The 12,727-nt window shown below is 45.6% G+C and overlaps 1 protein-coding gene across 1 annotated transcript in view; it reads left to right on the top strand.

Moving 5' to 3' along the window:
* Positions 1–12,727, top strand: part of GRIK4 (glutamate receptor, ionotropic, kainate 4) — a 496,433-nt gene that overhangs the window by 245,294 nt on the left and 238,412 nt on the right. Inside the window, exon 6 of the mRNA XM_006895612.1 lies at positions 12,100–12,278. Coding sequence (XP_006895674.1) covers positions 12,100–12,278 — 179 coding nt within the window. The remainder of the gene's footprint in view (positions 1–12,099; positions 12,279–12,727) is intronic.

Below are 12,727 nucleotides of genomic sequence, written 5' to 3'. Positions count from 1 at the left end.
AATACAAAATACAGAACAAGGCATTCGTTCAAACAGAAAAAGAAAACACTGTTTGGCATAGAATCAAGAAAGGCATCAAAATCAGAAATTTAATCTGTATGCTGAGCAAATAATCTGAGAAAGAAGAAGAATGTGACCTTAACAACTGGAGGAAGATTCATTAACAAGCCGCAGTTTACAGATGGAGTGCTGTATTACCCGTACACAAGTTATGCATGATCCAGCAGTGCCTTCCCACCAATCTGTGGTGCATAATTTGACCTGTCCCTCATTTCATCAAAGGTGTGAGGAAAGCTGTGTGAAATTGTCCCCAACTGATTAGCAGGTGAACACAATTAAGCCTGTGTGCACCTTGCTCAGTGCAAGCCAGAGAATACTGTGCTTACTGCTTGAGCTTCTTTGTGCAGATAACAAACTTGTTTGCTGAAAAGTGAAGAAGATTTACTCAAGAAAATAAAAGAAAGTGTGCAGCCTTCAATATGGATTACACCTGAGCATAAAGAGGGCCGATAAGCAGCATCATGATAAACTTTGAAAAGATTCAATTTGTCAGCAGTTTCATTTTACTTGGATCCACAGTCAACATCCATGGGTGCAGCAATCAAGAATTCACATACTTTTGTGGTTGGATGAGTCTGCTGTAAAAGATCTCTCCTATAGGAAAGATAGAGCATAGGTGGCACTTTGAAAGCTAAGATGTGCTTGGCCCAAGTCATGGGATTCCAGTCACCTCACATGCATGCACAAACTGGGCACTGAATAAGGACAACTGAAGAGTTCATGCATTAGAATTGCAGTGTTGGAGAAGAATACTGAATATACTGTGACCTGCTAGAAAAATTAGCAACTCTTGTCTTGGAAGAAGTCAAACAGGAACTCTCCTGAAAAGGAAAGTTGGCATGGCTTCACTTCACATACTTTAAACATGTTTTCAGGAAGAACCAGTCCCTGTAGAATGACTTGATGTTTGGTCAAGTTGAGGGTCAGTGAGGAAAAGGGAGGCAGCAGTGAGGTAGATTGACACACTGTCTACAACAGTGGGCTCAAACCTAGCAATGGCTCAGAGAGGGGTACAGGACCAAGCAGTGTTATGTTCTTTCGTGTGTATAAGCTTACTATTGTTTGGAGCTGACCCTGGCACTTAAAAACAAGAGTAAAAGATGATGATGATGATAATAATAATAATACTGAATCAGAATCAGGTACTTTACTTACATCTGAGTCAACTTCTAATACAGTCATGCTTTCATTAGGTGCCATTGAGTTGAATACGACTCATTGCGACCCTATGAACAAATGATTTGAACCGTGTTCTATCCAGTGTTCATAGTGTTGTCAAAGGCCTGCTATTTAAGAAGTAGATGTCCAATCCTGCCTCCTAGTCTGAGAGAGCTCCACCAAATCCTGTCCACCATGGGTAACCCTTATGGCTTTGGCACACCAGTGCACAGCTTTCAGTATCACAACAATCCCGAATTATCTCAGTACAACAAACTGACAGGTGGAGCAGCTGATGGATTCAAACTGTGTGCTTTTGGGTTGGCAGAGAAGCTCCTAACCAGTAAGGTGCCAGACCTCTTTGTAGGCATGTGCTTATAGGCTGAGCCTTGTTAATTCTTAGGCTTTGGAAAATAAGTTGTTCACATGATTGTTAACCATTTGCCAAGCGCTGAGCACTAGGCTATGTATTGTTGCCTCCCAGGTCAAGGCACTCTCACATTTTTTTACCCTCCTTTTCAAATCAAGAGCTTTGGTGGCACTGTGGAATAAGCATAGGGCTTCTAACCAAAAGTTCAGCAATTCAAAACCAGCAGCCACTCTGTGGGGCAATTCTGTGTCGTTCAGGGTTAGTATACATTGGAATTAACTCAGCCGTGAGTGGTGATGGTAGTCCCCCCTTAGTAATTTCAAAGCCTGTAAAGGAGGTCTTTGAAGCTTTGAGATTATTTCTGTCAGGCTACACAGTGGATAGATAGGAAAGCCAAGACTGACTCAGACTGTTTTGCCTCTCAACCTGACACTTCCTCCTTCATAGCCCCTTTCCACCCGGGGCTGCCCAGCAGCTGGGGTGGGGCTGATCAGCAGCTGGGGTGGGGCAGGGGCCAGGTCCAACTCATAGGCACAGTCTCTTTCAAAGAGCTAGGGTGTCTGGAGCAGAGTGCCCCCTCTTCTGGAACAGGGGTGCATCTGAGCACAGACAGCGTGCTGGAGAGGACGAGTCTGCCCAGGCAGGGAGCAGGTCGCCTAGCAGCCAGGAAGGCTCAGCAGTCATGCGATTCCACTGGTACTTGAAAAACTTATCAGTCTAGGCTGATGAGTGACTGTGATCCCCACTCAGGCCAGGGGGAGGAAGGTGGGACAGAGCAGGAGAGGTTCGAGGGCAAAGAGGATTAAAATTCTAATCAAAGGATGAGAAAATGAGGGTGTGGAGTGAAAGACAGCTCAGAGCTCTGGAGGGGCAGCGCTCTCCATCTTCCTTATTAATGCAGGGCTGAGAGATACTGCAAGTAGAATTAGGAGCAGAATCTAATTCTATTTTCTAGTCATAAAAATTAGGCATAACTGAGGTCATTCCATAGGGAATCACGTTACTTTTTCTGTTTCTTCCCAAAAGTAGCTTTTTAATAAGCCAGTTTTGGATTAAGCAGAGATGTATTGTGGGTTAAATTATTTTCTTTTAATAGGAAAAAACACGCAGAATTACTGATTTACAAATACCTAGCTCTGATGAGGCATGAGGAGGTACAATAAGGTTCCCAGGGTTGGGGGACATCCTGATTGTCCCAAAAGCAAGGGGACACATTAGCTATTTGGAGAATTCTAAAGAGAGCTTGGACCTCAGAGGCCAGTTTGGTAAGATTCCCCAGTCTGGCTGCATTTTAAGACTCTCAAGAGAGACCCAGAAACAGCCTTCAGTTCCTTATATTCCTAAGCAGAATATGTTCTGTGTTTCCTTCAAAATAATATTCCTTCATGTGTGTGTGTCCAAGCCTTTTACTTTCCTTTTTCGCCTAGTTGTGCTGCCAGTCCAAAGTTACTGTGTATTATAGAGTCAGAACTGAGTCATAGCTGACCCTCCAGTGGGTTTTCAAAGGCAGTTAATCATAGGAGAGGAGGTTCCCCATTTTTCTCACGTGGAGCAGCTGGTGGCCTTGAACTACATGCCTTTGGGATTGCAGCACAGCTTCTTGCTAATAGGCCACCTCTATCAGCAGTTTCTCAGGAAATAGATGGGCTTTCTCTTACCTGTAATAGTCTCTGAAAATCTATGGCAGAGTCAGTTCTAACTTGACAGCTTATTGCTGTCAACTTCATTAGGGTTGGGTGGAGACTGAGAAAGATGGGATAAATAATGTATACTGCATTGAAACAGATGAGGGAGAGAATTGTTTAAAAAGGATATATGATTAGCTATTATTGCCATGACAGGAGTCCAGAATGAAGGCTGCATAGTGGAGTAGCCTTGGAGGGAGGGATTGTATAACAATGAAAGAATTTTTCTTTTGCTTTTCAAAGAGAAAAGAGAACTGAAGGGGAGAGGTGGGCAGGGAGAAAAGTGTAACTATGAATGAATGGAAATCCAAAATCTTTGTAAACTTTCATTAAAATTATTATTAATAATAATAATAATAATGAGTCTCTGGGGAAAAAAAATTTTAAAAAAACACCCCAATTTACCATTGTTTGGGGTAGGTCCTGTATCTACCTCTCTTGACACTTGTATACTATTCTTGTGATTTTAGAAGATTGATGGCCTGTTGTCTGGCCTGTAAAATAAGAATGATGATACGCACATGTTTCCACTTCTTCCTTCCTCCTTGGATCTCTTTTGAATGAGGCTAGGTGTGGAGCACAGTGAGATCTGGAGGTGAGGCTTGACTTTGCCATTATCCCCATGGCCCCTGAACCTGGTCCAGGTTGTTGGAGAGGAGCAGATTTGATCCTTTGATCTTAGTGATCCAGCAGTAAGAATTGAAAAAGAAGATGATGGGTAAAACGAGGACTGGTTTTGGAGTAGTTGTGTGATGCTGAGCAGGTCACTGCACTTCTTGGAGTCTTAGTTTACTCTCAACCTCAGCATGAGAAGGTGATGCCTCTCAGGGCAATTCCCTGGAAAGTGGGCCCAGAGCATGATACACATTCAATTCCTGGTGCTTCACTCTACAACCCCGGGTGCTGGCAGTGAGTCACAGGGGTGGAGGCGGAGGGGAGGGAGTAGGGAATGAAAGCCACAGTCCTGTGAAAGAAATAGTGGTAGGAGTCCCTGGAGGAAGCAGGGCCTTAGATGCTTGGCTCCTCGCCAGAAGCGCAGCAGGTTGAACTCACTCAGATGAGCCTTGGAAGAGGGCCTGGCTGTGGGCTTCCTAAAGGTCACAGCCCCCAAACAGCTGTGCCGGATAGTTCTACCCAGCACATGCTGGCTTACCAGGAATTGGAATGAACTTGGTGATGACTGGGTGAGTTTTGGCAGGAGGGAGAGTTGGTAGTGGACCTTCCTCTGTCACCCCAGGAGGCTCCACACGTAGGAGGCCTTTTGTTCGTTATGATGCACAGTTGTTAGAAGGATTTTGCATTTCTCTTTTAATTTTCAAATTATCTTATTTAAACCTCATGATAACTACATAAGTAAGCTTTGTTAGGATTCTCATTTTATGCATGAAGGAAGGAGAAATTACGTCCGTTTTCAAGGTCACACAGTTCTTACTACCTCTTCTCTAACACTGGGAGAGACAGAAGCTTTGCGCCACCCTACCCATCTTATAAGGAGTTGAGACCTTCCCATGCCACCGTGAGTGGTCAACTGGGGGTCAGGAAACCTGGCTCAATGCAGTGCTGCTACCTTTATGACTTCAGCTCAGTTAGTCACTGAGCTTCACTTTCCTCTGCTATTTTTTCTGTTATGCCGGGATAATAGTACCCATTTCATAGGGGAGTTGTGTGGATATAATCAACCATGTATATGAAGGATCTTAGCAAATATTGAAGGTTATTCTTAGGCCAGGGATGCCTGCTGGGCCTTGTAGCTAAGGCCAATGTTGGTGACAGACCCATAAAGTGAAGAGGCTGCTTGAAGCAGAGGTGCCATCAGAGAAGGTAACAGTCTCAGTGGTGACAGGTAGGAAGAAAGTCTTCTCCTCAGCAAAAGCCTTGGCCTGTGACGTGTCCCCCAGGCTCCTTCCTTCTCCTCTGCCACCAGCATCTTGCTCTTACTGCCTGTTCCTGGGGCCAAATCCAGGTGTAGATTGGGGCAAGATTGAGCAACAGAAGACATGTCTGCCCCTGTTCTCCACCCCTTCCTTACCTGTTGACACCTCAGATATTCATCCTCCGTCTCTGGCTAGAACGCACCCAGAGAAATAGTGCCTGATGAGGGTGGGAATTAGGCATTTGGGGCACTCTGTGCACAATTCTGAACTTCTGTTCTCTCATTCAGTCCCTGCTGCCGTTCTCTGAAGTATCACCCATAAGATTGAAAAATACTGCCCTTCTTGGGAATATTAGCATTTTCCAGAACCAAAGCCTTAAGCCAAAGGAACGTGCAAGTGGACAAGAGGGGGTGGTTGAATTGGGATGTTGTCTTTATTTTATTTTTGGTGCAGGGGTTGGCTATGTCACCTGCAGACCCACCACTTAGGTATGGCCAGCCCTGGCTGTGCTTTTCTCAGCCTCTCCAGCCTCTTCCCTTCTCTCCCCATCACCTGCCTTCTGGTTCCAGAGCCAGCCTCCCTCCTCTCCCCAGAACAGCTGGCTGCAGAGTCTCTTATCGATCCATCCTACTGCCTCCTGAGTGAGACTAATAGGTTTCTGAGGTCCCTCTCAGCCTTGGAGTTGGCAGACAGGCCCACCACTGGGCCGTGAGCCCCACAGGAGAGGAGGGCTGGATTGGAGGTTGAGGAGGGATCCTGGGAGGAGGGCAGCTTTTAACCCCTCTGACAGAAGATGCGTTTCATATATTGAAAACTGCCAAACTGGACTGAAAAAAGTTGCATATATCTTTATTCTTTTCATTTTTTAATTGAAATTTTAATGAAAGTTTATAGAGGCTTTGATTTACATTCGTTCATTGTTGCACATTTTCCTCCCTGCTCACCCCTCCCCTAAGCTGGTTTTTCTTTGAAAAGTAAAAATTTAAAAAACCCCACCACCTTTCATTATTATACATTCCCCCCCCAGTCTCCCATGAAGCTTTCTTTCTGGACTCTTGTCGTGAAAATAATACCTAATCATATATTCCTTTCAAACACTTCTCTCCCTCATCTGTTTCAATGCAGCATACATTATTTATCCTCTCTTTTCTTAGATTCCCAGCAACCCCAATGTCAGTCCTATTTTATAAGAGTTGCATGTATCTTTGATATAGTTAAGACATAATAGAACTAAACAGACTTTCCCTTTCTAAATCTCCCTGTTGCCTAGAAATTTTTTTTTAATTTTTATTATGTGTGTGTGTGTGTGTGTGCCATCAAATCAGATCTGACTGGTACAGAAGGAAATTGTCCCTTCTGCTCCAGCAGAGAATCTAGTGGGTTTGAACTGCTCACCTCTGGGATTGCAGTTAGAAATTTTTAAAATACTATCTTTTTTACTTCTAGAATTAATAATTAATTAATAATCTCTGGCCTAGAAAAACATCAAAAGTCATCTAGTTTGCATTTCCATCTACTGGTTTAATTCTCACTACACCATTCTTCGGTGGAGACTTCAGTCTTTCCTTGACTACCTCCAGTGATGGGGAACTCACTACTGATAATACATTTCACTGCTTCTTCAGATGTCCCCAGTAGAAGCTTTGTGCTCATACTGAGTGGAAATCTGGCTTCCTGAAGCGTCTACCCATTTATTGTTTCTAGGTTTACTCTTAGGAGCTCTGGTGGTGCTGTGTTAAGTCATTTGGCTCCAAAGCTAAAAGTTAGCAGTTGGAATCTGCTAACCTCTCTGTGGGAGAAAGAGAAGGCTGTCTGCTCTGTAAAGATGTGCAGACTTGGAAGCTCCAATACAGTTCTGCTTCTTCTGTGCTGTAAGGCTGCTGTGGGTTGGAAATGACTTTGATAGTAGTGATGTGTAAGTATATTTGTGTGTATAAAATAGAAATATCTACATCTAGTGGCTAGAAGTTCTAGAATTATCTAGTGGATGGAAGTTTCACTGCCAATCTAAAGATTAGCAGTTTGAATCCAACAGCTACTCTGTGGGAGAAATATGAACAGTCTCCTCCCCTGAAATTGACTGCCTCTGGAAACTCGCTGGAGGGTTGGCTGGGGGTTGATTCTGACTCAACAGCACATAATATGCAGTCTTGAGTGGCACGAGCAGTTAAGTGCTCAACTGCTGACCATAAAGTTGACAATCCAAGCCCATCCAGAAACACCTTGGAAGAAAGGCCTGGCGATCTAATTCTGGAACAGTTGTCCAGCAAAAACCCTGTGGAGTCACCAGGAGTCAGAATCAACTCAGTAACTGGTTTGTTTTTGTTGTTGTATATACTTAGAAATGTATATACACACACATACACTGTGAAGTATTTCATGTGGTTGTGACCAAGAACCACAGTCTGTATGTAGATTGGAGAGTAAGAGCTATCAAGTTAGAGGCAGTGAGGGAGACGGTGGCCAGAGAACCACGAGAAGGCCAGAGAGGAAACGGGGTGGGTCAGCATGTGAAGAGGACAGAGGTGAACGGGAGACTCGATGCATTAACGCCTTTCTAGGTGACGTTGCTGGCCTTGTTTGACATCCTCTTCACAGCCTCTCTTTACTGATGAGGACGCTGACGGAGGTGGGCTTTGGAATCTAGAGGCTGCAGACTTTTGCTGCATCAGGTGTTGTCACGGTTGAGAATGAATGACTAGCTGTGATTCTGGTGTGAACACAGACCTCCTCAAGTCTTGCTGCCTCCTACACTGCACCCCCATGTCCCTCAATACGCCGAGGAAGTGTGTCAGACTAGTTGGGGGAGCTGTGAGGCTTCCTTTGTTTATTTTTTCTTATTATAAAGATATTTATTATATCTCTTAATAATAAATAAATAAATACATTGTATATGTATATATTTATTTATTTATCACAGAGATATTTAATATACAGATATTTTATTTAAGAGGCGTCCAGGCATACTGGAGTGGGGGTGGGAATTGAGGGTTGTTGTCTGACACATGGGGCATGGTATCAATTAGGAAGAATAAAGGTCTCCCGGGCTGCCTCTGCCAGGCATCTCCATGCTGTACATAATCCTGCTGCCGTCCCCCAAGCGCTCCTGTCTCATCTCGTTGAATTTCACTGCCTCTCTGGAGAAGCCCAGGGAATTTGGCCTCTTTCCCAGGCAGGCTCCCGGGATTCTCAGTTTCGAGACTTGTGGGCCTTCCTCCGTCACCCATGCCCTGTGCACCAGCTCCAAAGCCCCTTCACTCACTGAGGGTCTTTCTTTTTCCATAATTTGCTCAGGCAGAGTTTTCTTGAACCAACGATATGCTGGGATTCGAGGAGTTTCCTGCTCTATAGACTCTCTCACTCTTTGTTAATTTTTTTTTTTTAATGAAGTCAATTCTTACCTTCTTCCTTTCACTTTATCTTTCATTTTCTGAGGAAAATGCAGTGAATAAGATCTATTTTAGGTATCGGGCAATGTGTTGTTGTTGTTTGCTGTTCAGTTGGAACCGACCCGTAGCTGACCATCCGGTGGGTTTTCAGGGGCAGCACAGGAGGAGATGGTCTATCTTCCTCCCATAGTGCAGCTGATGGGTTCAAATCTCATACCTTTTGGTTGCCAGCATAACTCCTTACCATTCAGCAATGTGAGGGTGCTGAAAGAAACCAGACTTTGTTGTTGTTGTTGTTGCTGCATGCTATTGAGTTGGAGCCAACTCAGCTGACCTGCTAGTGCATTTTCAGAGGCAGTAAATCCTGCAAGAAGAGATTGCCCATCCTTTTACCGCGGAGAACCCTGTGCATTCGAACCACGTGCTTTTGGCATTGCAGCACAGCTTCTTACCACTAGGCCACCAGAGCTCCCTTAGACCACTTTAGACCACTGAGCAAAATATTGAAGTATGCTTTCAAATTGATCTCACTCATAGCAACCCTATGATAGAGTTGCACTGGCCCAAAGGGTTTCCCCAGCTATAATGTTTATAAGACAAGCTCTCCAGATCTTTTCCTCGAAGAAGCAGCAGGTGGTTTCAAAGCCTTGGCCTTCAGTTAGCAGTCAAGCCATTAACCACGGAGCTATCAGATCTCCGTATCAAACACAGCAAGGGCCTGATAGTTGCACCGCCAGCTCAGAGCTGGACGATTTGAATCCCCCAGCTGCTCCGCAGTAAAGATGAGCAACCTCTTCCAGTGCAATATGCAACCTCTGAAAACCCACTGGAGGGTCAGTTATGTGTGCTCTGACTTGAATGTAATGACTTTTGAGTTTGAGTGAGATTTAAACTTGATTATAGACTTATTGACCTCTCTTCTTTTCGTAGTGACTTGTTGGCACAGTGCCTCACATGTATGTGCAGTGAATGCTGCTTGAACATTGGGCTCTCTGTTCTGTGTGCTGATGGCCACCTAACTGGGCCACGCCTGCCCCTTGAGCTCCTGCATCAATAAATAAACACAGGGGAAGGAGCACACTTATGGACATTCCGGCTGTGTGTACTGTGCTTTCCCATAGAATCTCATTGAGTTCTCGTGGTTTTATATCCATTTTCTAGATGATGCAGGAAGCATCAAAGGTCATCTCAAGGCCACACAGCAAGTGAGGGCTGGCTTTGAACTTGGGTACCTGGGCCCAGGTCTTGTTCTGGCTGGTAAGGCGTGTCCAGGTATTGACATTCTTTTATGGATACTGGTGATGAGGGGCTGAGAGGGGCCTAAGGCTGCCTCCCAGAGCGCTGTGGATCTTTATGAATCTCCAAGGCACCTACAAAGAAAAGGCCAACCGATGTGGGCTGCTCCTGAAGGTCCAGCCCTTCCCCCTGGTGGGGGCCTTCCAGCTGCTTGGGAAGCCTTTGCAGGACCTAATGACAGGAGGTTGGAGCAAAGCAGCAACCAGCAACCACCCAGAGCTCCTGCTCCATCTTGTCAAACTTTTCATTATGAAACATATACCAAGGATAGGCTCTCCTTCCCTAACGTCCCCAGGAACATGCCCTGGCCTTTCCCAAGGGTCATGTGCCTGCTGCCTCACGTGTGTTTTGTCCTAAGAGACAACCTGGTCACAAGGGAACAAGGTTTGATGTCAGAAAACAAAGAGTCCAGGTCTCTGCTGTACTGCCGTGCCCTTGTGTGGTTGGACGATCATGCCACCCTTCTTCAAAATGAGGACAGTGAGTGAGATGCTCTTCAACACACCTCCTGATTGTGTCTGACCTCTCTGATGATGTGGTCGATAGGGAGTTGCACTCTCCGGCATTTGGAATCCATCAGCAGCTCTAAGGGAGAAAGATGGGCAGTTCTTCCCATGTAGTGTCCTGCTTCAGAAACCCAACCACAAGTCAGCTCTGCGTCAGTTTTGACTCAGTGACAGTGAATAAGTCAGTGAATGAATCTGACTTTCAAGAACCGGGGGGCGGGGGGCAAATAATCTTTTTAAGGAGAAGTCTTTGTTTGATGGTTGTATGTAAGACCTCCAGTAATATTATTCCAGATATCCCCATAGCTAGGTCAGAAACCAGTAGCACCATGACCTTTGACAAGTTAGAAAACCAGTACGTCCCCCTAACCCACATGTGTGGTGTGTGGGCAAGCCACTCATCTTCTTTGAGCCTCATGCTCCCCTCTACCCTATGGGATTAGATTTCTTTATAAGACTCTTAGGAGGATTTGATGAGATTAAACCAGGTGAAATCTCAACACTCTATTGAAACACATTAAGAGTCTAGTAAATGGTACTGTTGTTGTTTTGGGGACCAAATGCCCCCAGATCTCTTTCCATTAGAATTACTTTTGCAAGAGACTAGTCTCCCCAAACACACACAGATACAGTTGGGGTGCACAGACTATCATGCACACGTCATACCCCCAAGAGATCAACACTCTATTGAAATACATTAAGGGTCTAGTAAATGGTACTGTTGTTGTTTTGGGGACCAAATGCCCCCAGATCTCTTTCCATTAGAATTACTTTTGCAAGAGACTAGTCTCCCCAAACACACACAGATACAGTTGGGGTGCACAGACTATCACGCACACGTCATACCCCCAAGAGATCATTCCCCCAAAACACACATTCACTCACAGATACAGCTGGGGTACACAGACACAGACTACCACACACACATCATACCCATGTGGGCATGTTCACACACACCCTTTTTCCATCTGCTTTCTCTCAGACGAAGTGACATTTTGTCTTAGTGGTGTCATTCTGGAGCCCCTGTTCCCATCATCACCCCCTAAACAGCAGATAGCTGTAGGGGAGAGAGGATGGAGACAGAGCCCTTAGTGCACAATCACGTGTTCCAGTTTTCTTCTAGACCCTAGATTGTCGCTTGTTGGAGTGTAGTTCAAAGCCTTCTTTTTATAATCATAATGATACCTTGTCTTAATGCAGCTATTGTTCTTTGAGAAGTTCAAAGAGGTTTTGCTAGATCTGTTTTCTTATGATCTTAAAGGACTGCTCCCCCACCCTCAAAATTAAAACGAAGGCTTTCATGGTGTTTGATGTCACCGTAATGAGAGTTCACTATGCGCGTGGCACAGGGCTGAGTGCGTGGTGTACCACGTCATTCAGTCCTCACGGAAGCCTCAGGGGCTTATGTAAGAGTTTTTACTTCACAGAGGGAGAAACTGAGGCTGAACACAAGGCAGAACGGGGATAAGTGGCTGTATTGATTAGGGGGGGGGAACCCAGAAGTGATAGTCTGCGAAGCCCCAGGTATGGGCCACTTGGGGAGTATTCCTCCACCAGGAATCTCTTCCACAACCACGGATGCTTCCTTCTCAATTTAAATAGCATTCCAGGAGGGAGTAGGGCAGGCCTTGGGAGCTAAGAAACATTCTGTGTGTGTTTGGATGGGATCATGGATGTTGGGTAGGTCCCTGTCGCCAGCCTTTGCCGGCTTTGCCCCAGCACCTCAGGATCTCAGGGCCTTCATCCTCTCTCTTCCTCCAGGCCTTTTAAACCTAGAGAAGCTGCTCCGGCAATTCCTCATCTCCAAGGACACACTCTCAGTCCGGATGTTGGATGATACCCGGGACCCCACCCCACTCCTCAAGGAGATCCGAGATGACAAGACAGCCACCATCATCATCCATGCCAATGCTTCCATGTCCCACATCATCCTCCTCAAGGTGGGAGCCAGTTGGGGGTCTGGGGCAAGGGGCTGGTGGGAACCAGAGAGCACTCTCCTTACCCAAATCCTCCTCCCTCCTGCTGTTGCTCCCAGCCCGAGTGCTCTGTGCACGGCTCTCTAACAACTTCTTTTTCTGGCAATGTATGTTCCTGAAAACCAGAAGGAGAATACTTAATACCTGGGGCAGTAGGACACCAGCCAGCTTAGACACTGGCCAATGCTTGACCTTGACAGGGTCTCTGTGGAGAAGTGCCTGGTTTCCTGGGAGGGGAGAGGATGGTTAAGGACTCTCAGCAGTGGCTGTTTGCTGAGTGGTACAGAGTGTTTCTCCACTTCAACCACAACAGTCTCACCAGTGTGCATTGCTGGTTGTAAGCCCAGCACAATTTACCGAGTACTTCCACGTCATTGCTCAGTACCATCCTCTTAACGACAGTGGGAGGTGGG

Source organism: Elephantulus edwardii, unplaced genomic scaffold (assembly GCF_000299155.1).
Source record: "Elephantulus edwardii isolate Elephantulus edwardi_28Jun2011 unplaced genomic scaffold, EleEdw1.0 scaffold00171, whole genome shotgun sequence".
Lineage (NCBI taxonomy): Eukaryota > Metazoa > Chordata > Mammalia > Macroscelidea > Macroscelididae > Elephantulus > Elephantulus edwardii.
This window is presented reverse-complemented; position numbering and strand designations above follow the sequence as displayed.